General features: G+C 39.0%; 1 protein-coding gene across 3 annotated transcripts in view; it reads right to left on the bottom strand.

The window, feature by feature from the left end:
• Window positions 1-5,511: 5,511 nt before the first annotated feature.
• The window catches only part of GRM3 (glutamate metabotropic receptor 3), an 81,699-nt gene continuing 59,486 nt past the window's right edge, over window positions 5,512-27,724 (bottom strand). Inside the window, exons 3-6 of one of the 3 annotated variants that reach the window (XM_010587306.3) lie at window positions 20,943-22,009; window positions 13,890-14,062; window positions 9,572-9,579; window positions 5,512-5,729 (exon numbers count right to left, since the gene is read on the bottom strand). In XM_010587306.3, coding sequence (XP_010585608.1) covers window positions 5,656-5,729; window positions 9,572-9,579; window positions 13,890-14,062; window positions 20,943-22,009 — 1,322 coding nt within the window. In that variant the 3' untranslated portion in view covers window positions 5,512-5,655. Of the gene's footprint in view, window positions 5,730-9,571; window positions 9,580-13,887; window positions 14,063-20,942; window positions 22,010-27,724 lie in introns of all 3 variants that reach the window. The other 2 variants (XM_003407172.4, XM_064289938.1) reach the window with 2 other exon arrangements.

Raw genomic sequence — 27,724 nt, 5'->3', positions numbered from 1 at the left:
TAGTCCTTTTTCTCGAAGGACAACAGATATAGCTCCTTTGATCTGTTTCCTACCTATGGAAATCCAAGAGGCAGACAGTTTTATTTCCTTTTGTCTTGTCTCTGGCCCCTTCAGTCTAAGCTCATGGGTTTTCTGCTGTGGTAGTTGGTTTGATCCATCAGTTGCAGGCTTAATCCCTTTAACAAAAGATTGTGTAGCTACGTCCTTGGTGAACGTCCTAGAACTCATGTCCTTAGTTTATCCAGCAGCATTTTCCAAATCTTTGTTTTGTTTTCATTTTGCACAGTTCATTTTTAAGTCCTTCTCTTTCCTCTTGAATTTTACTGTAAGCGGCAAGGAGAAACCATGCTGTCTCTTTAAGATCTTGCTTAGATATCCGAGTTTATCACTTATAAGTTCCACCTCCCACCAAACATTTGAACATAATTCAGACAAGTTCTTTGCCACTGCATAAAAATTATTGCCCTTCCTCCATTGTCCAAATCACATGTTCATTATTTTCTTTTAAAGCCTAACCAGAAGCACGTTTAATGTCCACATTTCTAGCAACATTCTGTTGCTGGCACCATATGTATTCTCTAAGACGATAGAGACTTTCTCTATAGCTCTCCTCACTTCCTTCAGAACCCTCACCAGAATTACTTTTGATGTCCATAATTCTAGCAACAGTGTCTTCTAGAAAATCCAGGCTTTACAAAATTTTAGGAACCTTAAAATTCTTCCAGCCTCTACCCATTACCCAATTTCAAAACCACTTCTACATTTTAGGTATCTGTTAGAGCAGCACCCACTCCTAGTACCAAATTGTTGTAGTTATCTGGTGCTTCTATAACAAATATCACAAGTACGTAGCTTTAACATACAGAAATTTATTTTCTCACAGTTTAGGAAGCTAGAAGTCTGAAGTCAGGGTGCCAGCTCTAGGAGAAGGCTTGCCTTCTCTGTCTGCTCTGGAGGAAGGTCCTTGTCTCTTCTAAGGTTCTCCTGGGCAATCTTCATATGGCTTGGCATCTCTCTTCCTCCATTTCTGCTTCTCCTTGCTTGTTTAATCTTTCAAAAGAGATTGACTCAAAGTACACCCTACATTAATTCTGCCTCATTAACATAATGCATTCCCAAATGGGATTGAGTATAACCAGAAACGTAGAGGTTAGGATTTGCAACACATATTTTTGAGAGACACAATTCAATACATAACAGAAGTTAAAATGGAGCTCACCTTCATAGTAACTAATCAGGGATTACTGATTTGCTGAATTTTATTTTGGTTTAATATTTTCAAATGAGTACATCTTAGGATCATAAATGAAAAAAGTAAAACCTTCAAGATGGGGATGACTAATTGAAAAGAAAATTAATTGATATTAATATTACAATTGTTTAAATCAGAGGGCAGCAAGCTTTTTCTGTACAGGGTTGGATGGTAAATATTTTGGGCTCTGCAGGACATATGGTCTCTTGCAACTACTCAAATCTACCATTTGTAGCATAAAAGCAGCCACAGAGAATTTGTAAATGAAGGGGTATGGCTGTGTTCCAACAGAACTTTGCTTGTGGACACTGAAATTTGAATTTTGTATAAATTTCACGTATCAGGAAATAGTCTTCTTTTGATTTTTTCCAACTGTATTAAAATGTAGAAACATTCTTTGGTTGTGGGCCTTACAAACGCAGGTGGCAAGCTGGATTTGGCTCTTGGTTGCGGTTTGCTGACTCCTGGATTGGATCACTGCAATCCACCACAAGCAAAACTGTTTATAAGAACCTGTTTGAAAACAGCTTCTTTGCTCTTTAGAAGCTTACCACTGTGAAAGTTTGCCAAGTCTCTGGAGATGTTCAGGAAGAGAATAACCCATCACCTGCCCTTGGTGATTTAATCACCTACCCAAAGGCAAAGCCAGATACTTTCCTAAGTTTCTCTTGTAGTTCTGGACTCAGTTATGAATATTGATTAGCAAATGATAAAACTAAAGCAAGTGAATTGGTTCAAAGTTAATTAGAATGGATTTAAAAGCCTTCTCTCATTGGGGCTTTTATAACATTGCTAAGATAACTGGATATGCGGATAATATTCCATCTTATATACAGACCCATTTAAAGTAACCATGTAGAAGTACAGAATATTAACGCATAAAAATAGCTTCAGCATAGATTCTTGAGCCCTGAGACCGCAGAGTGTCATCTGGTCCATTTGCATGTGTTCAGGCAGGATACACCTCAATCTTCAGACATTTACCAAACCCTGTTTTAAGACTTAGTTGCTGAGCTGTGAGTAACATTTAGAATTCCTTTAACGATTAGTGGTTCAAGAAGCAGATCTTCCATTTCCTTGAACAAAATGTCTCAGTAAGGCTTTTAATTTGCCAGAATTTTCCTCTCTTCTTATTAATGACTACCGAAAAAGCTCTGTCTAAAATAGCTTGTGAATATTGGTAAATTTGGGTGGGAAGGGCAATATTTCCTTTGTCTCAGATGACAGATTTCTCATTATGCTTGGTTGGGTTTTAAATAAGAGAAAAGTCGATAGAAATTATGCAAATCTAAACCTTTTGTCAAAGAGTAAGACTTTATTCATTGCTTTATTCACGGGTTTGGATGAATGAAGAGCCGTGGAGGTTATAATCCACACTTCCATCTTCCTGGCACCTCGCTTTTCTTGGCTTTCCCATGCTTACAGCACTTTGCTGAAGAACTATGGAGCCCAAAGCTCTCAGGCTTGGCAAGTAAGTAGGGACTAGGCAAGAGAAAGTATGAAATTGAATGTTGTTCAAGTACACTGACTGAATTACTTCCTTTCTCTGGCCTCTGCATGGTCTGCTAACCAGTTTGCCTCATAGCTTTAAGTGGGAACTGTTTTATTTTACCATGATAAACCTGGGTTGGGCAAGAGAGCCTATTAATATTTAAACTAGAGAAGACTCAGAGCACTTCAGATGCTGTAAACATTGAGAAAACCAGTGATAGTCAAGCACACTATTAGGCTCTGATATATTTTTTGTCATTCTGGCTGGGTTCCTTAGATTCCAGAATTTTTTGCAAAGGTGGATAAGCTCAACCAGCTATATTCTGGAAGGATGAGATGTTAAGTTAGTGTAGTAAAAAATAAATGAAAAACCTATCTGTTTGAAATGGCTTATGTAAAAGAGATTTTATAGCTGTTATTTTCCATACATACTCTGAATGATTTTTTAAAAAAAAAATTCTCTAGGATCACATGTTAGATAATGCATTCTCAAATTGGCAACAGAGCGTGTGGTGAGGAAAGAGAAAATGACGAGAGCTGCCAGTTAATGCATTTTCAGTGTAGTTGCAGGGCATGAAATACAGAGGCTGTAGATCCAAAATCCAGCTCTCAAAAAGAGTTTTCTCAAGACGCATACACAAGCTTAATTGTCTTGTTTTAAAAGATCTATGATCAATTTGATTGTTGGAGGCATCGGCTGTATCTCTGAACCACCTTCCTCGAACTGTCACATTCCATCAGTGGGCTTGAGTTTATTTTCTCTCCTCTCAGCCTTGCCTCAGCCTTTGTCCTGAACAGATGCTCATTCTAAGCATACTTAGCTAGCACTCCTGCCAGTTTCAGTCACAGCAAAATTCATTTCTGTCATCTAGTGCTGTTCAATCTGCTACCCAATCTACCCCACCTGCCCCTCAGATTTCAGGTTCTTATTTGAATATGAGAATTCAGGGACTGGTGAGCACTGTTGTCTTGGAGTATCTGGTGGATTTTGGAATGATTGATTAGGTTGCTGACTCAAATGCACGGAGAAAGAAGAGAAGCATTTCCAACACCTGACTCCTCACTTTATTTCCTTCAAGGCCAGCCCTGTTGGCATTTGTGCGTGTATTCATTATTTTGGAATGTTTTAAAAATAGTATCAGTATGTCTTGATTGTCTAGGTCCTGGTAATTCAGCCTGTGGGTTCCCTCATAGTCTTGATTCTCCTTTTCGTAAAGGCAAAAGCTGTATCATATTTATCTTTCTCTTGGTAGCGCACTGACCAGTGGCCCTCAAACAGGTATGTCCATATCTTAATCCCTAAAGCCTCTGAATATGACCTTATTTGGAAAAAGGATCTTTGCAGACTTAATTAAATTAAGGTTCCTGAGATGAGGAGATAATCCTAGATTATCTGGGTGGGTCCCAAATTCAGTAACAAGCGTCTATATAAGAGACACATAGAGAAGACAGATACAGAGAAGGTGATGTGAAGATAGAGGCTGAGATTGGAGTGATGTGGTCCCAAGCCAAGGAAAGTTGGTAACTACCAGAAGCTCCTAGGAGCATGGAACAGATTCTCCCCTGGAACTTCAGTAGGGAGCGCTGCCTTGCTGACACCTTTATTGTGAACTTTCGTTCTCCAGAGAGACTAAATTTAAGCGTTCAATTTGTGGTGATTTGTTACGGCACCCACAGGAATGAATGCACTCTATTCACGGCTCCTGGCACAGGACCTGGCAGATTGTTTGGTTCTCAGTAAATTTTATTACATTAATAAATGACTTTTGACTAAAGGGTTTACAGGGAGAAAATAAGACTGCATTGGTAAGAATAAGCCTTTGCAGTTTTAGCTTATCCGTGTTTTCCTGTTCACGCCTTTATTTAGTTTAGTAAAATATTCAAGTTTAGTGACCAGCCTCTGTGCCTGAGCATTGTTCCTGGGACTTTGGGAAAGCATAGGAAGATAAAGTGTTCAGCACTTTTATTGCTTCATTCAGCTATGAATAGTGAGAGTGATTTTCCAGTGGAATGACAAGACACTTTTCCAGCGTCCTTCGTAGTAATTAAGATTGTATTTGGAAATAAGAGCCATCAGACCTTCCCTGGCAGGTTCTGCATTCAAGATATAGGAATTCTCTCCTTCTTGCCTCCAAGCCCTACTTAGGCAAATTCTGGACTGCTGTACAAATGTGGCTTAGAACAAAGAGTATCTGTGTTGTCATCTGGCCGCTGAGATGGTCTGATATTTATGGTGTTGCCAGTCAGTCTCTGGTCATTATGACGTGCAAGGAAGTGTGGATCTGGTAGGGTAACAACTTGTGGTCAAAGCATGTATAGATATAAAGGGAAGCACAGTTAGACCATTTCTTTCAACATTAAAAGTAAAAACGATTTGAAATCAATATACCCGAATTACCTTCAGCGGTTCAAAAAGAACAAACCATTATCCGCCGTGCTGGAAAACCTTGAAGGTTTTATTGTCAATAACTTTTCATTAATACAGATGCATTTTATTTTGTGCTGAGAAAAAACAATCTGTTACACAGAAAGTAACTTTAATATACAACATAGAAACTCATCCTAAATTAGTTACAAGGACCTACAAAAAACTTCATAGGAAAAAAAGTTACCTAATATTGCCACCATGTTTTTTAGTAGACTGACCCTGTCAGACCCTGTCAGCACTGCTCAGCTCTGTAAACAATGGTTATTTCCATGTTCTTGGGATTTGTTAATAATAGGGGCACTAAAATCAGCCTAAAAAGTTCTAGCACATCACTATTTACTGTACAGTCCTCAAAAATAATTTATTGTACTGTTTCTAAAAAAAGGTACTAGGGTTCTTTTGCTCTGTTTCCATATTCTGGAGCTGCACGTGAGCACTTCTGTCTAAAAGTCTAAAAACACGATAACTGAACTGCAATTCACAATCACAGAGATGAGGTGGTGGAGTCAAGGACTTCCCGCCCGTTGCACACCGTTGGGACATACGTGCTTGCAGAGGCTGGAAAACACAAGCGGGACAGAAAACTCAGTTTTGTGGGCCACATGGGTAATGGCATGGATAATCTCAGAAGCTAGTTAAAATTAATTAAAAAAATCATTTTAACTTGGCTTTGGAAAATGCCAAATGATTTAATGATGTAGTAGGTAAACTTTCTAAACGTGTTCTGCTAAAAATTAGTTTGCATCCTGGAACACACCTCAACTAAAAGTCTAAGTGTCTTCATTGTTGAAAAAAGTGACTTGTGGCTTTAAAATTAGCTTTGGTAATCTAGAAACTGGTTAAAATACGATTTGTAAAATTGAAAGCTCACTGTCCTCTTCTTATAGATTGTTACCTTAATGACTATTTTCAATACATTAATGAATATTCTGGTCAGAGATGACTTTTAGGTAACCCTATGAGTCATCTGTGAATTCCACTGCATTGGAAAACGTGCTGATATATTTTCATTGTTCAAGTGGATAACCTTAGTGAAAACATTAGGGAGGGCTGGGGCTGAGTGCTTTAATTTCATGACAGTTCTCAGAAAAGAGGACATTTGAAGGGATGATCCTCTTGTCAACGACAATACCGATAATAGGGTCGTGGTGTAAGTTTAATATGAGTATGTACATTCTTTTTTCTGACATTTAGTTTTCCCAGGTATAATTCTTAGCTATTGTTGTTTCTAAGGTTTTGTTTTTATGAAAAGTCTAGGTACAGACAAGTACCTAGGTGTATAAATGTTTGCATTTCAAGCAAAGTGGGAACCAGGGGAAGTTTCAAGAAGGAAACAATTTTTTTAACCTGAAGAAACGCCAGAAATTGTAAGGCTCGTGGGCAGCTTTGTTCTGGGGCAGGTGGACTTTCTGCTTCTCAAGCCACCTTGTGGCAATGACCATTATCTACCTCTGCAGAGAGAACTTGGCTCAGGTTGCGAGCTCCATATGACAGGCGTACTTACTGCCTTTGACATTTTGACTAATTTATCTTCTCCAGGATCAAGTTTTATTATGTCTGTGCAGGTTTTTCATTTTCAGAGACTGAAGAATGATGTGGCATGGAGGTAAGTCTAGAAGAACTGGTATGTTAAGGCCCCTCTCTCTCTACCTTGCACTAGTCTAATACCCTCTCTATCTACATTCCTTAAGATTGTATCAAAACCTACTCTGGTGTTCCCAGGCTATTGTGGAACTTGGTGGAATGCTGTTGTCTCAAGTGTGCTTTTACAGCCTGCCTGTTCATTGCATTCTAATTTCTTAAAGATTGGATGTGTTTGGACTAGGTAGGTAAAAAGCATAGGGACTGCATGGGAAACCTTCAAGTTCTATTTTAAAACAGTCTTTTACTTACAGCATCCCATGGACATCATTATGGAAGTTTACAGAATAACTTTGAGTCATTGTGCTACTTCATTACAGGGAATGTCCTATGTCAGAGTATCTACATTCTTTGGGAGGAAAATAATACAAATTCAAGGTCTTTCTATAAGGAATGACACCACCAAACACATAAGACTTTTTCTGCAGCTAGTTTTTCCCTAAACACTTTTTAATGTGTTGGGGGGACTGTAACTTGTATTTTTATGCTTCTTTTTTACTGTTTCATCTGTAGCTTTTGCCAATATACTTTATTATGTAAAAATTACTCTCATTTTTGCACACATAGTAAAGGAAATTATTGTTTTATGAGTTTACTATCTCAGTTACTTTGCCTTTCATAAATATTTCACATATGCCTCCCATAGTAGCCCATCTGTTATTCCCCAGGGTAGTAAAATATGTGGAAGAGCAAAGAACTATCATTTTTGTGTGTGGATGTGATGAGCTTTTGTTATTATTTGCTGAAATTCTCATGAGAGTTTTAATGGGGTAACTTTAGCCCATTTTCTTAAGTGCGGTTATGAAGATTCCTATAATCACCCTTGCTGCCAGAAATAAGAGGCATGCAGGCTTATTTTTGGCTTTCCCGAAACTTGGGGTGAGTAGCATCTGTTAGTTTACTCTAGGCTAAGGTGGTGTTTTGTTTTTTTTTTTTTTTCATTCAAAGTGAAAACTTGAAGCTAGCTGAAAAAGACCTAATAGTTCCACCATTGATCACAAAAGGGCAATTCACACCCATCAAAAGGCATATTTTGCTTCACAAGCTTGGCAAAGCATTGGAGATCAATGCGGCCAAGTGGCAGCTTTGTCTTGCTCTGTGAAATCTACTTCTCTTCCGCCAGTAATGCATAGGCTGGCCAAGTTTTGGAGAAAATGACCCTATATTTTCAGGTGACGGGCTGTCAATCAATGCTAAGCATATTCATTTAATAGATTCTTATGGATGCCAAGTCTGTTATTCAGTTTAGTGGCTGAAACTTGGTTCCTGAGAATCAGTGTGTTACTATAACTGTGTAATACATCAGACTCAGGGAAAAAAATAAACATTTAAACAGAACAGACATTCCAGTTTGCCCCAATCTGTTTCATTTCCTTGCTCTTGGTGACCCCAAATAATTTTTCCCAGGATGTTTGCTTATTTAAATGTTTTAATGTCTGGAATCCAGTTTCCACTAGCTGTCCACTGCCTTGTCTTTCCGAACCCATTTTAATGTTTTAATGTCTGGAATCCAGTTTCCACTAGCTGTCCACTGCCTTGTCTTTCCGAACCCATTTTATTACTCTTTACCTTATTTTACTTGTGCTAGAGCCCCTTGGTCCCATTCCAGAAGTTCATCTGGTGATTACTATGTCAACCGAGCAGATGATGACATTACTAGCCACTGGTTTGATAGCCTGGGATGTCAGAGATTTCATGTGGAAAACACAGACTCCATTATTAAGAAATATGGACTATTTTCTCAGGAGGGTGTTTTCCCTTTATGGCCCAAGTAATGGTCTCAAACTGTTAATAGTAGATTTGAGATAAAATTATATTCATTATAATGTAGAATAAAATCTGTAAGCCCAGGATTTTGTTCCCAAATATGGAGTAAGGACAGTATAAAAGCAAAAACTTCTTCATTCTGTGATTCATTTCTTGTGAGACAAAAGCTGTGGAAATAGAAATGAAAATACATCACGTACCTTTTTTATAACCCATGGTATAATGTAATTACCCTAGCAAAAATTTCACTATGTGCTTTACTACATTTTACTAAATTTCAGCTACATGCCTTACTACATTTTTACCACTGTATGCCATCTTTCTAATGTTCTTCCTCTCTCTCCTCCCCTCAGGAAGTATGAAAGTGGATGTCCAATGGATAATTGCAAATGAAGGGATTCAATAATTTCGTGTTCTATTCTACACATTCTGTATTCTTCTCTTTTCCTCTTAGTTACCAAACATTTCTGGTTTCTCCTCTCTTCTGTCCAAATGTGTTCTCAGACAAAGATCAGAAACTCATTCACCCTGAAGTTCAAACAGCTAGTCTTAGCTGCGTGTGCTACTTTGCTTAGAGGTTAATTCTGGAGTCAGAATGTTAAACTCTCATAACATAATGGCAGGCATTAATCATCTTCTCTAGTGGAGCTAATCCTGCTCACTTCATCTTCGAATTATGTACCTTATCTGAACACTTCATTAGCTTCCACTCCTACCACCCGGTCTAAACCATCAACACCTGAACTGTGCAACAGCAACCAAAGCAATCTTTCTGCCTGCTCTCTATGTTGTTTTCTACTTACAAGGCCAAAATTAGGCTTTAAAAGTCAGATCATGCTACACGTCTGTTGAAACCCTTCCAGTGATTTCCCATTTCTCTCAGCAGGAAAGCAAAAATTCTTAACAATGGTCTCTAAAGTCCTACATAGTCTTCTCCCTCTCTGTCCTCATCTCCTGCCACTTTTGCTCTTCTTCATTTCCATTCTAGCCACATTGGCCTCTTTGCCATTGTTCAAAATCTGGACCTTTGTATTTGCTATTCCTCTGCCTGAAATGTCTTTTCTGGAGAGATTGGCATGGTTCACTCCCTTCATTTCTGTCAGGTCTCTGCTCAAATATCACCTTATCAAGGTCTTCACTGAAGACCCTATAGAAAGTAACCCTCACCTTCCTAGATGCCTTATTTGCCTGTGCCCCATGTTATTTTATCCGTATCACTTATCACCGCTTGATATATTATGTATTCTTGGTTTGTCTGTTTGTGCCCTCCTCCCACATTAGGATACAAGCACTATGAAAGCAGAGTTTGTCTGTGTTGTTCATTACTACTTGCCCAGTGCCTAGAGCTGAGTCTGAGCCCAAATTTTTCTTCAGTGAGTGAGAGAATCATCCATCAGGTTGGTCATATTTACTTGATAAGGGGCCCTCTCCCAAAGCCTCTGAAATTATGCCAGGTAAGGCAGGCATCTTTACTTTTTTGCACATGAGTAGGGATCTCTCTGCTAAAAGCATATAGTCCTCTACACTTTGGAATGTTCTCCAGAGAATTCCACTTAAGCAAATGAAAAGGAAGTACAAAGGAGAAATGGAGTATAATAAATTGATGTTAGACCCTTTGTCTGCTTTGTTTTAAAGTATTGACATCTGAAATTAATATACAGGCAGCTAGAGCTCTCGTGGTGCAGTGGTTAAGAGCTCAGGCTGCTAACCGAGAGGCTGGCAGTTTGAGTCCACCAGCTGCTCCTTGGAAACCTTACAGGGCAGTTCTACTCTGTCCTATAGGGTGGCTATGAGTTGGAATCGACTTAAGTACAGTGGGTTTTGGGTTTTAAAGGAAGTTAATAAATAGAAATGTATATGACTCTTTCTGGGCTATCGAGTTTATTATCATGTTCAAGCATGTGGGGGGGCAATACAATGATACTTGTTTTTAAAGCACTGTTTAGATGGCAGCAATTATGCCTTTGACAAATAGTCACCATTAATAATATTCCTTTGTCTTCATCAAGTTACATTTCTGAGAACCCTTATGGGTAGCCTGTCTGGAAGATGTCTCCTCCGTGTACAGCTTGGTTGTGTGAACCACTGAGGTTTCCTCCCATGGACATGGTCTATGTCTTGAACTCCCTGCAGTGAGACTTTTGAGAGGAATACAAATCTGCATACATGCTGAGAGAACAAGATGCTGTCAGGTGAGGGGCTGAAAGGAAAGCATCTAACTTTTTAAAGAAGTCACTGCATTTGTAGATGCTAAGGCTTTCAGTGTCAGAATTATCTCTCAGATGAATACTGTAACTGAGCTGAGGCAGAAAAATCCAGAAAGGCCAGAGGAACCATATTGCAGCTTTTGGGAACTTTATCTATGACATCAGTTACCCATTTCCTTAAGGTATGTAATAGATAAGGTCCTAGTTTATTCACCTAAATATGAAGCTATTAGATAAATGATCTTCAGGGTCCCTTCCAGATCCAGTCTTTGTGGCCATTGCTATTAAAGAAGGTGGGCAATATTTGGTTGGGGGAAAACCTAGGGTAATATTAGAGGCAAAGGGAAAATGACTCAAGGATTGGAAAAGAGCATTTGTGAGACAGATAAACAATGGAAATATGAACATGGAAGAAAGAAGAAGTAGCAAACATCAATTCTCTAATATATGTAGGGTTCTCTGCTACAGCTGGAGACTCGCTGTTCTCCAATCCTCAACAAGGAAGGGAGTGAAAGAGAAAGGGATGAGGTTCTTAGGAATGCTATGGACATTCCTTTCCAAAGGGAAAATGGATTGACATCTATCTGATTTGGGTGCACTGGATGCGTTCTGCCTGGAGCAGAAGGCCTAACTTGCTGAATACTCCAGGCTCCTCCTGCGTTGTCCAATGAGGGCTTATGTTTATAATATACTTATGCCTGTGGATTGGAAGACCATCAATTCAGTCTGTGTTGCCAAATAGCTTGCTAATTTGTGTTGCCAGGCTAGTCCACAGTGTCATTATGGGACTCCCTGAGCTTACAGTATAGGCATATTACACTGTTTTTCTGGACTTGCAGTGTACAGGGAACTTGGGCATTATGCTTCAGTTTTTTTCTTCTATAAAGTCATGTTCAGACTTCACTAGGGGCTTGCTCCCTTCTCCTTGGGTGTCTTTAAAGGCTCGGCCACTGATAGGTGCAGACTCTGGCCATTATGGACTTGCTTTCTGTTGCTGTGGCTCTGTGAAAAAATTACGCTTTCTGTGACTCTGGGAGACTGTTCACTTGATCTTTTTATACTCCAGCTTCCTTTTTGTAATGTGAAAACACTTTGTAATAAAGAATAATTCTATTAATTGAGCAGTTCGTGCATCACCACCTAAACAAGTGACTTTTTGAAAAGGTTTTGGCAGAGAGAATCAATTTCCATATGCCTCCAGTTCCTCCAGGACCCAAACTCAGGCATCATTAGTTAGCAGAAGCCTCTTGGCTGATCATAATTGTAATGACATACATACATCTGAATGATCACCATGAGCAAGAGAAACACATTTCCCAAGGACCAAGTATATAACAGCTCTGAATACTATTGGGCATACTTCATTCCATATCTCTCTCCCCAGTCTAAGCTGATACAAAACCATCTTAGTGCCAACAACATTCTGACCTGCATGAATCCTTTAGGGTTCTATGGTGAGTAACCTCCTGTGTACACCCAGCTGTCTCCTTCAAACTGATAAAATTCCACTTACATTCCCAGAATATGTTCTTGATTGCCTATAATTGGGAACCAGCTCTGGGAAGCCCCTTTGCTTCTAAAGCTGAACAAAGGAAAGAAATGACCCCTTTGCTTTCTCATCCAAACACAAAGGATGTTTGCTTCTGCATGCGGGTGTGGGAGCACCATTACTGTATGAGTTTAGAATTTCAAGATCTCTGAATTTACCCTGCCATTGGAAGGAGCATTCCCACTTTCAGTAAATGTTTTCTAGTGGCCAGGTGCTTCTGTGTATATGAAGTCCACCACTGGGCATGCACTCTCAGCCTGTCAGTCTTCCCCCTCTTTGCTGGGGAAGGGCTGCCCTGTTACATTTTGTGCCTTGCTGGAGAAATTAGGGCACTAACGTGATTGCTCACCCTGTGATGCTATTTTGAAGTATCCTTCCTAATCGACTCAAGGCAAAATTGTGAAATAGTCATTTGTCTCTGTCATTTGCAGGCTCCCTTTCCTCTGTCATGATTCCTCTCCCCTTTTTCCCCTTCGTCCTTCTGTCAGTTAATTTCTTCTACTCCATACTACAGATTAGTTGAAAATGGCTTAAAAGGTTGTCCCCTCCAGGTACGTTTATGCTTTAGAGGACTCTAAAGAATTCAATCAATGATTCTTTAAGGATAGTGTTTCAGACATTTGCAGGCCAACAAGAGAGAGCATTTTGTACTGGGCCATTATCCTGGGATCCTTAAGTTCCCACTGCCCCTCAGCTGGTTCTCTACTGAAAAAACATTGTGTTGTTGATGTAGGGGGAAGAGCTATTCCAGTATTTTCCGAGGTGTGTGCCATGGGATGTTACCTGGTTTTACTGACGTCAAATACCGCCGTGAATAACAAAGTTAATTTTTTTTTTTTTTTTAATACAGCAGGTCTCAAAACCTTTAACATGCAATAGGTGTTATGGATTTCCAAGGGAGTATGCAGAATATAGCATTTTCCATCTCATTTAATTATCTTCCTCTTTTAACTTTTCAAGAAACACTTTCAGCACTTGTGTGACATACAACATACGCTGCAGAACACCAACCTATTCCAATTCTCTAGTTTAATGAGTAAATGGAGACAGGGGGCAATGAAGGGATTTGCTCAAGGTTACCCATTGAACTGGTTAGTCAAGATTAGAGACCAGGCTTTCTGATTCCACAACATGGTTGAAAGTCCTAATTGCAGTCTTATGGTTTAATGTCTTTCTTCCCTATACCTAGCACTTAGTGCCGTCGAGTCGATTCCTACTCATAGCGACCCTATAGGACAGAGTAGAACTGCCCCATAGGGTTTCCGAGGAGCGCCTGGAGGATTCGAACTGCCGACTCTTTGGTTAGTAGCCGTAGCACTTAACCACTAAGCCACCTATATAAACCCCTAAAACAGAAACTGACTCTTTTGTGTACCAGTGTATCCCCAGCACTCAGTGCAATACCTGGCACACAGTTGATTCAGTATTTACTATAACTGAATCAAGATTTTTCATGGAGATGTGTGTTGCCTGTGTCCATTGCTTCCCCTCCGAGCCTCGTCCCTACTACAATGCTTTTTATGAATGAGTCAGTGATGAGTTCTATACTTACACTGGGAATATGTGGTCCCAGTTCCGCTGACACTGAACCTGTTGAGGTGCAGTCTGTGTGTGACCACATTCTTCTGGGGTTGGAACAAGATGATGTGCACCTTGGGTGCAAACAAACAGCCCAGAACCACGAAGCCACTCAAGCTGACAGAGATGCACATGGTTGTCGTCTGCACCTACAAGAAGAAGTTGCCTAGTAAGTGCCCAGCTGTAAATTCAAGAAGGTATCTAACTGAAGAGGACATTGAAACAAGACCAGACCCTGAAGAACTGTGAATCATTTCTGTTCTTATTACAGCCAAACTGAGACAGCCATTACACTGAGTCTTCTGAGTTTGAGGTGTTCATGGAAACATTACTTAGGATTTGTAAGCAAACACTATTTGTGTGGGGTGTTCCTGGGTGCTTGCCAAGACTTCACATGGGTTTTCGTGTTATGTTTATCTTTTTATTTTTGTATAAAGAAATTTCTGCAGAACCACTGAAGTCAGAATCCTAAGCAGTAAAACCAAAATATTCAGTGATGAAGTGGCTAGATTGCTAATGGTTTTAGTAAGTGACCTTGGCCTTTTATATGTTTCCATCTGCCCTTTTTGCTGGGAGCTCTGCATATCAGCAACTGGTTTATGTATTCACATTTGGGGGGCACTACCACATTCTTTGGAGCCTTGGGTGGTGCCAGAGGTTAAATGTTTGGCTGCTAACCAAAAGTTCGGCTGTTCAAATTCACCAGCCGCTCCTTGGAAACCCTACAGTTCCACTCGGTCCTACAGTGTCGCTGTGAGTCAGAATCAACACAAGGGCAACATTTTAACCAACTTTCTTCTGGGGTATCTTCTCTTCATTATTTCATTGGCATCTCTCTGGAAGTTTGATTCATCAGGTACTCATTGTTCAATCTTTTTGTTCTCTAAAAACTAAAACCAAACCCGTTGCCGTCAATTCAATTCTGACTCATAGTGACTCTGTAGAACAGAGTTGAACTGCCCCATACATAGAGTTTCCAAGGAGTGGCTGGTGGATTCGAACTGCCAACATTTAGGTTAGCAGTCATAGCTCTTAACCACTGTGCCACCAGGGTTTCATTTTGTTCTCTAGGCATCTATAAAAGGTGTCTATAAACCCAACCTTGGTAGGGAATTTTCACTTTTTCTCTCTTTGCTTTCTGTGAAACTATACCTTGGAACTAGGAACTCCTCATTCTCTCCCTCTCACTCTCCATCTTCTCGGATCTGATAATTTGTCTTGGCTTCAGTTCCCACAGATTAGCTGAAATATCCCAAATTTATCACTTTCTATCGGATACTGAAAAATGGAAATTAATTATTTCCTCTAACAGTTTTGTGAAAATTTACCCTATTTACTCAGAGTCCCCTGGAATCCTAGTGATTTTAGATTTCTTTTTCATTTCCCCCCAGACAATGCTGTTACCAAACAGTGCCCTCAAGTCTCCGACCTTCCTTTTTAATTAAGAAAAGCTGAAGTCTGAACAATTAACTGGAGAATCCACAAGACTTTAGAAAGTTTCATTCTGTTTTTTGATTGAAAAAATTTCAGGCTACAGTTCAGCCCTGAGTTTTACTTTAAATGTTGAAGACATAATCCCTCTCTACTACTTTAAAGCTCTTGTCTCCCTTAACTACTCCAGTGCCCTCCTACTTGGAGCCCGGAATTACAAACTCTGTTCCCTTTAGTCAGAATCTCTCTGATACTGGTTCCAGTTAGTTAGTTTACCAGGGAAAAGGCTACTATCTAATTCTATGATGTAAAAGCTTTGATAAATTATAACATATCTGTAATAAATTTGAAATCTTTATATTATTTTTACAAAGCCCAAGTATCAGTCTCATAGTTTCAATTGTCCAGTTTCTTCAGTAAGTTACACTCTTAAAAGTTTGTATTTTCTACGATTCTCTGCTCTGATTCTAGAGAGACTACCTAAAACTTCCTAAAACTCCCAGTAACACATGACAATCAGTTAATCACTTCCTTCTTTTTGGCTTCCTCAACACGTCTTTCCGCACTGGCTATTCTAACTCTTAGTTATCTTTTCTGCGTTTTTCTCCTAACTTAAAGTGCTAGAGTATCTTAGACCTCAATTTTAGATTCTCTTCACTATCTCATTGAATTCCATGGCTTTAAATATCTCCTATGTTGATGTCCAGTAAGGTAAAAATTTGACTGACAGATTTGGCAATGAGGATGAAATGCTGATAAACACACATGGCTTTCTCAAAGAGGAAGTATGAAGCTTCACCAGTTGATTAACGGGATTTGAAAGAAGTCCACGGCAAGCGGTGGAAACATGTTAACCAAATTGTACAGTCAACTGGGCAAATAAATGGTGCTCCATTTTTTTTTTAATGAGGCAGAACTGGAGAGGTAGTTGCAGGCTGAGAAACAGGAAGTAGGTTCAAAGAGAGCTGCTGGAATGGTGCCCTGATTGTTGCTAACTCTCCTTGAGGGTTTGGGATGAGGGGTGAGCTGGGGTGGAATTCTTTTCCAATTGATTCAGGCCCACTTGATTGTAACAATAAGTACTAGGATTTGTCCGGAAAGGGCAGATGGTTCTCCTTTTCATATAACAGCTCCAGGGATGTGTACCTACACTGAGCATGAAGACAGGGACATTCACCACCACCACTAAGGCAGAAACCAGGAGAATAATTTGAACTTTGGTTGGTTGCCTTGGGGAATTGAGGGGGCAGGGCGCATAATGCTTATTAAGGAAAAGTGGCAACAGGTGGACCTTCATGCTCTGTTTAGGGTGCTTGTAATAGCTTCAATTCTTATTTAGGGGCTCTCCTTCAAATCCATCCTTCAGATCGAGGATAGGTAAGCTTGTGGTATAGTATGAAAAGTATAGATTTGGATCAGAAAAACTTGTTCTGTTATTTCTTAACTGTGCTACCTGGGAAGTTGATTATCCTGCGTTTGTTTACTCATCTCTCCTGTGGATATTATTTACTTTCCAGGGTGTTAAAGAGGAAAAAAGAGATCAGGTATTCTAAGTATCTAGCAGATTAAGGTCTCAGAAATGTTGATCTAGAAGGGCTATCTTTTTTTCCCCCACTCTTAGCTTTCGTCATGTCACTTTTTGCCTAAGCAAACAAAAGAAAACTAACAAAAAATTCCAAGATCTTGAAGCTCTTAAACATTATCTAATGAATTAGTCTGCCTGGTTACGCGATCATGAGTAATCTGGCCTGGTTTCCAATTTCCATTCATTTCTCGCTAGATCCTCCCCACACCTACCACTGAGTAAGACTCATATCACTGCCTTCTGATGGTTTCATTCCTGTCTTGCCTCAGGAATATTCCCTGCTGCCTCAAATGCCCTTCTCTTCATTCTCTTACTACCTTAATTGTACATCAAGGTACCCGGTAAAATCCTACATTTTTAGGGAGCATTCCTGGAAAGAATAAACTTTTCCAATTTAACTTTTCTTTGCAACCTTAGGCATTTAGAGCCTTTCTCACCAATTTAATTATAAACATTCTGTGTTAATCTTGAATTCTTTCATGTTTGACACTTTTTTCCCCCTGCTGGGATATAAGACTGGAATAGTGCTTTATATTTATTTATAACTCACAATAGGTGGCAAAGTACTGAGCCATAAAACTTTTTGACTGATAACCAAATTCCTTCCGGCAGCTCTTGAATTATGGGATGCTTTTCTAATTTTTTTTTTTTTTTTTCTAATACTGCTGATTCTATTTGCACTACGTGGTTTCCCTCTGGGAAACTTTAAATACCAGACTTGTTCTGGATGTACGTAAGTCTTTCAAAATAAGGGTTGGTCCCATGTTCAAATGCTTAGAGGAACCACACAGGTTCATAAGTGAAAGGAGACAGGTGTAAGAATTCAGGGAGATGTGGAGGCCATGAGGAATAGTGTTCTGCCTTGAGGGGAAGGCACTAATAGGGTCTAGCTGATTGTTCCATGCAGAAATTTGAGCCCGTGTCTTTCACTTTGCTAAGCTAAGACTTTGGATGTTTATGAGCAATTTCTCAATTTTCTAACTCTGACAAATTTGAAAACAGTGCAGGTCAGACTGTGAGACGAACATATCTGTGAGACAAGAAGGGTACCTAACGCATGCATTAGAGCAGTGGTTTTTGACCTTAGCTGCAAATTAGAGTCACCTGGGAAACTTTGAAAAATCCTGATGTCTAGGCCATAGTCCAGGCCAATTAAATCAGAATCTCTGGGGGTGTGACCCAGGCATTAATATATATTTTAAGGCTCTCCACTTGATTTCATGTGCAGCCAAATTTGAAAACCACTGTGTTGGAGGCTTCAGTTTACCTTTTTTTTTTTTCCTTGTACAAATTTGGGATTGGCATTACCGGTAGGGAGTAAATGAGGCCTCAGACAGCCTTACTGTGACTGGATGCCTAGTATGTGTACCTTAAAAACTCAACTCTGAAACTTCTGCCCCGTCTGCCTTACAACTTACGTCATGTGATGAAACCTCTGAAATCTTCAAATAATTGCATCGAGTCTCTCTACTATATCATCATGTTATAAGTCATTTTTTCTGTTTTAGAAATAAATGCTAATTTGTCCAGTGAAGTTTAATTTTTATAATGTTATGCTTACTCTCAGCAGTATTTTCTGCTCTATTTTTTTGCCAGTTCTTTTGACTGGTAGTTTCAAATCATAGGCCTAAAAGCAAAAAAACCAAATTGATTGCTGTCTGGTTGATTATGACTTATAGCGACTCTCAGGGTCAGAATAGGACTGCCCCACAGGGCTTCCATGACTGTAATCTTTATGGGGGCAGACTGCCACATTTTTCTGGATGGTGGATTCGAACTGCCAACCTTTGTTCAGCAGCCGAGTGCTTAACCACTGCACCACCAGGGCTCCTTAATCAAAGGCCTAGGGCAAAATAATTACCATTTTAACTCGGCACTCCAAATCATGTCCACTAAGAATGGCTACCTAAGAACTTAAAAAGAATCCTTGCAGATTTATAGGCATGGATGTGTATATAAAGACAAAAGATAGAACCCTCAAAAAAACCAAATCTGGTGCCTTGGAGTTGATTCCTAGCAACCCCACAAGACAGAGGAGAACTGCCCCATAGGGTCTCCAAGGAGCAGCTGGTGGACTTGAACTGCCAACCTTTGGTTAGCAGCTGTAGCTTAAATACTGCACTAAAGATAGATAAAACCAAAAAAACCAAACCCGTTGCGTGTCAAGTCAATTCCGACTCATAGTGACCCTATAGGACAGGGTAGAACTGCCCTATAGAGTTTCCAAGGAGCACCTTGTGGGTTCAAACTGCCAAGCTTTTGGTTAGCAACTGTAGCTCTTAACCACTGTGCTACCAGGGCTTCCAAAGATATAGATAGAGGGGTATTAAAATACATCGACTCTGCTGTTGTTGTTAGGTGCTGTTGAGTTGATTTTGGCTCATGGCAACCTCACGTGACAGAGTAGAACTACCACATAGGGTTTTCTTGGCTGTGATCTTTACAGATGCAGATTGCCAGGTCTTTCTCCTACGTAGGCGCTGAGTGGGCTGGAACCACCAACCTTTCAGTTAGCAGCCAAGCACTTAACTGTTGTGCCATCAGGGCTCCTTACATTGCCTATAGTTCTCCATTTTAATCCCCAAACTATAAAGGTTCTTTTAATCTAACCTTGGATTATGCTGATCTAGTTCTGACGTTATCTTTTCTTGCAGATTTCCAAATTTTTTATATGTAGTTTTAGAAAGCCTGATCATTACCCTAACATTAAACTTATGTTCATTTTATTGTTCATCCTTTAATGTAGCATTGATTTCAGTCACATGGTTATGTATAATGTAATAGACTAAGTACATTAAACTTTCTCAGTCTTTTGGTTCCACGCTTTAAATAGCTTTCTCTTCTTTTTAAGCCGTAATTTGCTAGATTTTGGCAATGTAGGAATTGCCAACAAAAAGATTTGTGGACTATTACAAACTATGGAGGCATTTTGTGTAACTGTGGTATAACAGGGAAATCATTATGTCTCCGGGAAATTTTAATCTATGACTACTTAGCAAATGCAGAGGATAAAAACTAACTGCCTCAAGAGAAATAAATTCTTACATTTATTCATCAAAGCTGCTAAAATCAGAGTTTAAATGCGATAACAACTGATGAATAGTTTCAACAATTTGAGAAACTATGAAGAGATGACGAACTCTTTCTTCCAGAGGAGATGGTAATTACGTGGAAGCCCAGAAATTTGAACTATTTATTACTAAGGCTATTTGATTAATGCCTTAATTAGGTTACTTAGATATGTACAGTAAAACTTTTAACTAGTTCAAAGGACTTTTAACTAGTTTAGTAGGTATTGTATTTTATATAAGAATGTAAATTAATATATATATTTTATTAATATGCCATATCCAAAGAATATATATATATTTTCCTTTGAACTAATTAAAAGTTCATCATACCTTATATACTGTATACGTCTAGAGCAACTCAAATTGAAGAAAGGATATAAGACAGTAACGTTGAATTTTTATGTTTTAGAGAAGTAATGATGTTTTTCTTTAAGCCGTAAATGAAAGTTTTTAGATCTTTAAACCAATCCTGGCTTAATGTTGTGAGTGTGTTTTAATTTACAGGTTGATCTGTGGTAGCCAGATCCCTCTTGCACCTAATTTGAAGTATTCTCACTAGGTTCTTAGTGGCTTAAGTCTTATTCTCTTGTAAATCATTTTTAAAATTTAATTAAACATTATATATATGTGTGTATGTGTATAAATCATAAATATATATTTATGATTTTTCTCCCACTAGATTATAAATCGCTTGAATGGCTATGCCATTTATATTTATTTTCTTCTCCGTGTTTAGCACTGTGTTTTGCACATAGTAGGCACAGTGTTTTGCACATGCTTTCAAAATAAACTAATTTCTACATTAATAGAGGTTGATGATGGCATTTGTAATTACCCAACTAATTGCTGAGATGAAATAAAAGGACCGTGTTTTAAATCCTGGACAACAAACACTGGCATGATGAAAGAACAAGGAAAAGAAGAAACCATTCAAAGACTTACTCTGTAGTCACTAGATGTCACATAAAATATAGGGAGGAAGGCCAACCAGATGATGCATGTGGTGTACATGGTAAAACCAATGAACTTGGCTTCGTTGAAATTTTCAGGGCATTTCCGCGTTTTGAAGGCATACACAGTGCATAAAATCACTAGGAGCACATCGTAGGTAAGGGAAATCAACATGCTGGAATCTTTGACGTTGCATTTTAAGATGACTGTTTCCCGTTTCTCTGGAAGGGTGTGTCTCCTGGTACCTGGAGCCTCCAGAATAAGCCACACAGACACCACAACAATTTGCACTAGTATCAGACCCAGGCAGATGAAAACCTGAGAACTGGGGCTAATAAATTTTGGCCTCTGAGCGCCATTTTTGACTCCATCAAAAATGCGAGCAATGCAGTTTGTCTTGGTCAGCAGGGCCGAGTAACAGACAGCAAAGGAGGTCCCCAGCCCTAGTCGGCGCAATGCGCAAATGACTGACGACGGCTTCGCAATGAAGAAGAATGTCATGCAATAGGACAGGCCAACCCCAAACAACAAAATGTAGCAGAGCTCCCGGCCTGATGCTTTGACCAAGGGTGTGTTGTTGTGCTTGATAAAAACAGTCACAACCATGCACGTGCACATAAAACCTAGGCAGGCTATGGTGACTGGGCCAATGGCCCAGGCATCTTCCCACTTGATGTAGTCCTCAGGGAGGTCAAAGCAGCCAGATAGGTCTGCAGTGGGCCACTGCCCAGGCCCGCAATCCATACAGGTAAACTCATCAGCCAGGTATTCGTAGGGCTCGCAGGGGATGCAGATCCAGCAGCAAACGTCCCCTGGTTGCATGTTCTTCATTTCATTGGGGGCACAGGGGTCACTGCACTGGGAGGTGGGAATTGCCTTCCGGGACCAGTGGATAGAGTCGACATCTAGTGATAGGGTTTCTGCCCAGTGACCAACCTTCAAGTAGGAATACTTGCCACCCACATCCTGAAAATTGAACACGTTGTATCGGCCCATTCCATCTCCGAAAGTGTCAAACTTGACGATGCTATCTGCATCTTTATTTGGGTTGAATGGAGCTGTGACATATAAAGTGAAAGGAAAACAAAAACAAGAACACTGTTTAGGTGTCTTACATGTGATCAGGCAATTTATGTCATACTTAACAAAATTTAAATAACGGAATGGGGATTGCAAGGCTGAAATAATTTACCGGTTATCATTGAAAGTTATACAACAAAAGCTACTAGAATACACGTGCATTCATAAATCCATTCATTCAGCATTACTGAATGCCTAGTGCCAGAGATAATCATGAGTACAATACAGTACCTGTCATCAAAGGTGTTTACAATGTAACAATGAACTAGAAAACACAGTCACAATTCTATGTGATGTGTAAAGATTCTTTCCTTGAACGATTTCACAATTGGAATTGGGCATATCTTTGTGTCTCATCATCATAAGAAATTTATTTATGTACAGCCACCAAAAATGTTTCCCATCTTAAATATTTTAATGAAAATATTAATACGTTTTCTTGTTCAAAATGAAGAAAAATTTTATCACTATAAACACTTGATATGCTTCTCTTAAAGAGTTCAAATGATACAGGAAATTAAAAAAAAATTGAAATCCGTTCATAACCCTTTGACCCTAATACAGCCACTTGAATGTTTTGAAGTAAATTTATTCTGACTATAAAAAAAAAAAAAACAAAAACATGTGTCTATACATAGCTGCCCCTGTCTACATAAACACAGCATATCCTGAAGTCCCTAACAGTTTGTAGAATCTAGGTCAGTTCGTAGAATCTAGTAAGTATGCTTTAATGTAAATTCTTAAGTGTACAGGATCAGTAGCCCCTAGAGAGATGGCCTGATCTCAATCTTTTCCTTCCTTACAGCTCTGTGAGTTCCTAACAGTAGCACAGAAAGGAAAAACAAATTAATCTTATATGAAAATATCCTCAATATCATTCAAAATAAAGAAAAATGCAAATTGTAGTAGACAGAATAATAACCCCTCAAAAGTGGTTATTAAGTGCCCACATCTTAATCTCCAGACCTGTGAATATGTTATGTTACATGGAAAGTGTGGATTAAGGTTGCAGACGGAATTAAGGCTGATAACCAGTGACTTCAAGATAGGGCGATTAACCTGAATTATCCAGGTGGATCCAGTGTAAGAACCGAAAGCAAACCCAAACTCGTTGCCATCGAGTTGATTCCAGCTCATTGCGAGCCTACAGGACAGAGTAGAACTGCCCCATAGGGTTTCCAAGGAGTGGCTGGTGGATTCGAACTGCTGACCTTTTGGTTAGCAGCTGAGCTCTTAACCTCTGCGCCACCAGAGCTCCTGTAATATAATGACAAAAATTCTTAAATGTGAAAGAGGGAGGCAGAAGAGTCAGCATTTGAGTGATGCAGTATGAGAAAGACTCGACCAGCCCTTGCCAGTATTGAAGATGGAAGGGGGCTATGAGGCAAGGAATGCAGGCAGCCTCTAGAAGCCGGAAAAGAGGAGAAAATGGTTCCTCCCCTAGAGCCTCCAGAAAGGAATGCAACCCTGTCAACACTTTGATTTTTAGCCCAGCGAGAGTCATTCTGGAGTTTTAAGCTCCGGAACTGTAAGACAATAAATGTGTGTTGCTTTAAGGTACAAGGTTTGTGGTAATTTGCTACAGCAGCAATAGGGAAATAATACACAAATTAAAGATATTTTGTCTGTAACAAATATTAATGAGGCTGTAGGGAAGCAAGAACTCCCACACACTGTTGGTGGGCGTATAAACTGACACACCTCCAACAGAGGGTAATTTAACAAAATCTTTCAAAATCACAAATGCATGCAACTTTTAATTTAGCAACTTCAATTTTGGGAATGTATCCTGCAGATAGTATACAGATACTACAAATAGTACTTTTGGTGGAATTTTGTATTTTACTATAAGTTTGCCTACTACTAAATTTGTTTTGTTAGATTTGTTAAGTAGGTAACAAAATATGGTTTAATGTCTAAATCCTTTAAATACATAAAACACGTTAAAGTACTTCCAATAAATATATTACAAATTCTAAATAGAAATCCACTGTTAGACCGAGTGTCCTAATTTTTAGTTTGGATCTAGAATGAGAAAGAATAAAAAGAGATCTTAGAAGAAAAATCTGGACTGTATCTGTCAAATAGTCCACATACGGGAAAAATCCTTTCCTTGAATGGTTTATTCCAAACAAAACTCTCACTGGGGTAGTGAGGAGGCAGGTAAGAAAACCAAGACCTTTCCCTCCAGGTGCTGCATGAGTGATTTCAAGTGACACAGCAGCTTGAAGCCCTAGTGTATTGATCTGTTGCCTCCTAATGCATTTACAGTTGCATCTAAGTCAGATGACTCACTTGGGAAATAGTTTAAAGTCCAGTGAACAGAAACTAGAGTCAGTAAACTCTGGGGAGTTTCTTGTTTCTCAGGTTGAGTCACACGAAGGGAGCAAGCATCATTTAAAATAGAAAAATAAATCACCTCTACCCTTTGTTGGTTTTGCAACAGCACGTATAGAGCCCAAACTAAATGGGGAGAAAACAGCTACTGGCAGGTAACAGATTTTTTTTTTTTTTTTAAAGACTTACAATCTTCTCCAAAATCTAATTCCAAACCCCTCATCACTCTAGTGCCCCAAAACCAGGTCCTCATTTTCAGAAGAAGCCTGATCTGGCCTCCAGCCAGGAGAACAGCTTCTCAGGTTTAGCTTCTTATTCAATTAGTTCTGACCTTGGTTTTGAATGGATTTATTTGAAAGGTTTAGGACCAATGTGACTAGTCCTCCCAGGGCGCATTTGGTAGAGATGAGGCAAGTCTATGTCTCAAAAATATCATTGGTCAATGACAAAAGAGAATTAAACTGGCCATTATTTTCTTCTCAGACAGAAGTCCAATTAAGGCCATAATGTGGCTCTTAGCAGTAATGGGAATATTACTGCCACTGTCTGGGTTCAGGTTCATAAATACCAGTGAAGATTTCAAAAGCTGCTAGCAGCAACCTGGCTCCAGTTTTATAATCGGGGCTTCACTAAAGTTTCTGTGAACTAATTTGGTGAATTGCAATAAAGACGCAGATGAGAAGACAGAAAAAGCCATCTCCCTTGAGAGTCCTTGTGATTATATTCATATAAAATTTGATATCAGGCAAAGCTAGTCCATGGTATTAAAAGGTGTGATGGTGGTAGATGAGGAGGAGGGAGAGCACAGTGTTAGGGACAGGAATAGGGGTACAGGGCCAAGAGGGCAAGAATCCAAAATCCTTTGACTAGAGCAACAATTTTTTTTTTCTTTAGAACGAGAGTTATTTAGCAATAACCAAAACCATCAAACCCACTGCCATTGAGTTCATTCTGACTCATAGCGACCCTATAGGAGAGAGTAGAACTGCCCCATAGAATTTCCAAGAAGCACCTGGCGGATTCGAACTGCCAATCTTTTGTTTAGCAGCCATAGCACTTAACCACTACGCCACCAGGATTTCCTATTCAGCAAGAAGATTGGAAAAAATAAAATGAATTTCTACCTGTCAGTAAATAATTTGCCTACTGATTAGAAACAATATCATTGAAGCATTTCTCAACAATTATTTATCAACTGAGACCAACAATTGGACAAAACACCTCTTAGGTGTCCTAGGTGCTCAGTCTCACATATAACTGATCAGCAAGTATCTAAGGTGCATAGTGAAAGTGAATTTGTGATATTGAAGGTATTTTTTCAAGGGTGTTTATGGCTTTTGAAAAGGACTCTTCAGTTCTCAAAAGTTAACAGGGTTAATGCTTCATTATATACTTAATGGTTTTCCCTTTGTAGCTTCTACATAGTATTGTTGAACTTTACAGCACTCAAGAAAACTCAGAAAGGAGCAAGGTACTCTTAGACTAGGAATAAAGAATAGGGATGCAAGGCAGAGAAAAGATCAGTGAATGATCTTTTATGATCTTTATGATTCCAATCTCCCCAGCTCCACCCCCAATTCAGGGATCATGGTTCAGGGTCTGCAGGTTTTTTTATTTTAGCAGGTAGTCTCAGGTGATTATTGAATCTGGTTGGAGGTCCTGTTAATGTGAGTTAATGTTACTACCACTTAAAAAAAAAAATCCTCTCTTCCCCAACTCCTGCCCTCCTAGTTACATATTTTTCTGCTTTTCTCTCATCCCCTATAATTAATGTTTAGATTAAAAAAAAAAACTTTCTATTGAATTATATACAAAGTGAACACAGGCAGATAACATTATGGGTATTAAAAACAGAATATTTCCAGTACCCTTGCTCCTGTCCCTACCACTGTGCTCTTCCTTCTCCCCATCTACCACCATCACACATTTTATTACCAAGGACTAGTTTTGCCTGATACTGAAATTTACATGAATATGAAAGTATGTATTCTTTTGTATCTAACATTTTTCTTAAATTAAGTTTTGTGAGATTCACTCATGCAGTCAGGACACTTTCTTATTGGTTCGCTTTTATTGATGCATAGTATTTTACTCTAAGACTGTCACAACTTATTTATCCATTCTTGTATTGTATTGATGGACATTTTTTTTCCCCTTTCTTTTCTTTAAATTTTTTAAGTAATGCTGTGTCTTTTAGTTGGATTATCCCAAAAACAAACTCTGAGACTTGATTTGAGTTTAAGTAGTTGATTTGGGGAAGAACTACAGCCAGAGTGCTCCTTAGAAGCAAGGATGATGAGACTCCTCTCACATACTTCAGACATGTTATCAGGAGGCATCTGTCTCTGGAGAAGGACATCATGCTTGGAGAAATAGAGGGTGAGCAAAAAAAGAGGAAGACCCTCAGTGAGATGGATTGACACAGTGGCTGCAACAATGGCTGAAGCGTAACAACTATTGTACATAGGGTCGCTATGCGTCGGAATTGACTTCACGGCACTTACCGACAACTTAAGAAGTTGATCTGGGAGTTCCAGCTGCTTCACATCTTTAATATTGTTAGCTTTTAATTTAAACCATTTGGTGGAAATGTATTGGTATCTCATTTTTTTGATGGTTAGTTTTCAGCTTCCTGGCACCTAATGATGTTGAGTCCCTTTTAATAAATTAATTCCACATTTGGATATACTCTTTTATAAAATGCCTTTTCGTTCTTACCTATGTTTGTACTGGATTTTTCTCTTTTAAAAATTGATTTGTAGGAATTAGTTATATATTTCTGCATATAAGTCCTTTTTAGATATATATATTGCAAATATCTTCTCTGACTCTGTGCCTTGCCTTTCACTCTTTTAATAGTGCTGGCGTAGTGGTTAAGTGCCACAGCTGCTAACCAAAGGGTCAGCAGTTTGCATCCGCCAGGCGCTGCTTGGAAACTCTATGGGGCCGTTCTACTCTGTCCTATAGCGTTGCTTTGAGTCGGAATCGACTCGAGGGCACTGGGGTTTTTTTGTTTTTGTTTTTGTATTTGTCCAGCAAAAGAAATGCTTAACTTTAATTTACAAATTTATCAATTTTTTCCTTTATGTTAATGTTTTTAGAGTTCTATTTAAGAAATCTTTGCCTATTGCAAGATTATGAGCATATATCTCTCTGTTATCTGTTGTTGGCTTTATTGTTTTATTTTTTGCATTTAGAAATAAAGTAATCTGGAATTGATTTTTGTGCATGGTTTAAAGAAGCGACCAGGATTCATTCCCTCTCCCCATTTCAATATTTAACTGGCCCAGTACCATTTATTTTAAAAAATTGTCCTTTCCTTATTGCTCTTCAGTGTAACATTAAGTCATAATTTT

This window comes from Loxodonta africana, chromosome 8 (assembly GCF_030014295.1).
Source record: "Loxodonta africana isolate mLoxAfr1 chromosome 8, mLoxAfr1.hap2, whole genome shotgun sequence".
NCBI classification, from domain to species: Eukaryota; Metazoa; Chordata; class Mammalia; order Proboscidea; family Elephantidae; genus Loxodonta; species Loxodonta africana.
The sequence above is the reverse complement of the archived record's forward strand: the minus strand, read 5'-3'. Positions and strand labels throughout refer to the sequence as shown.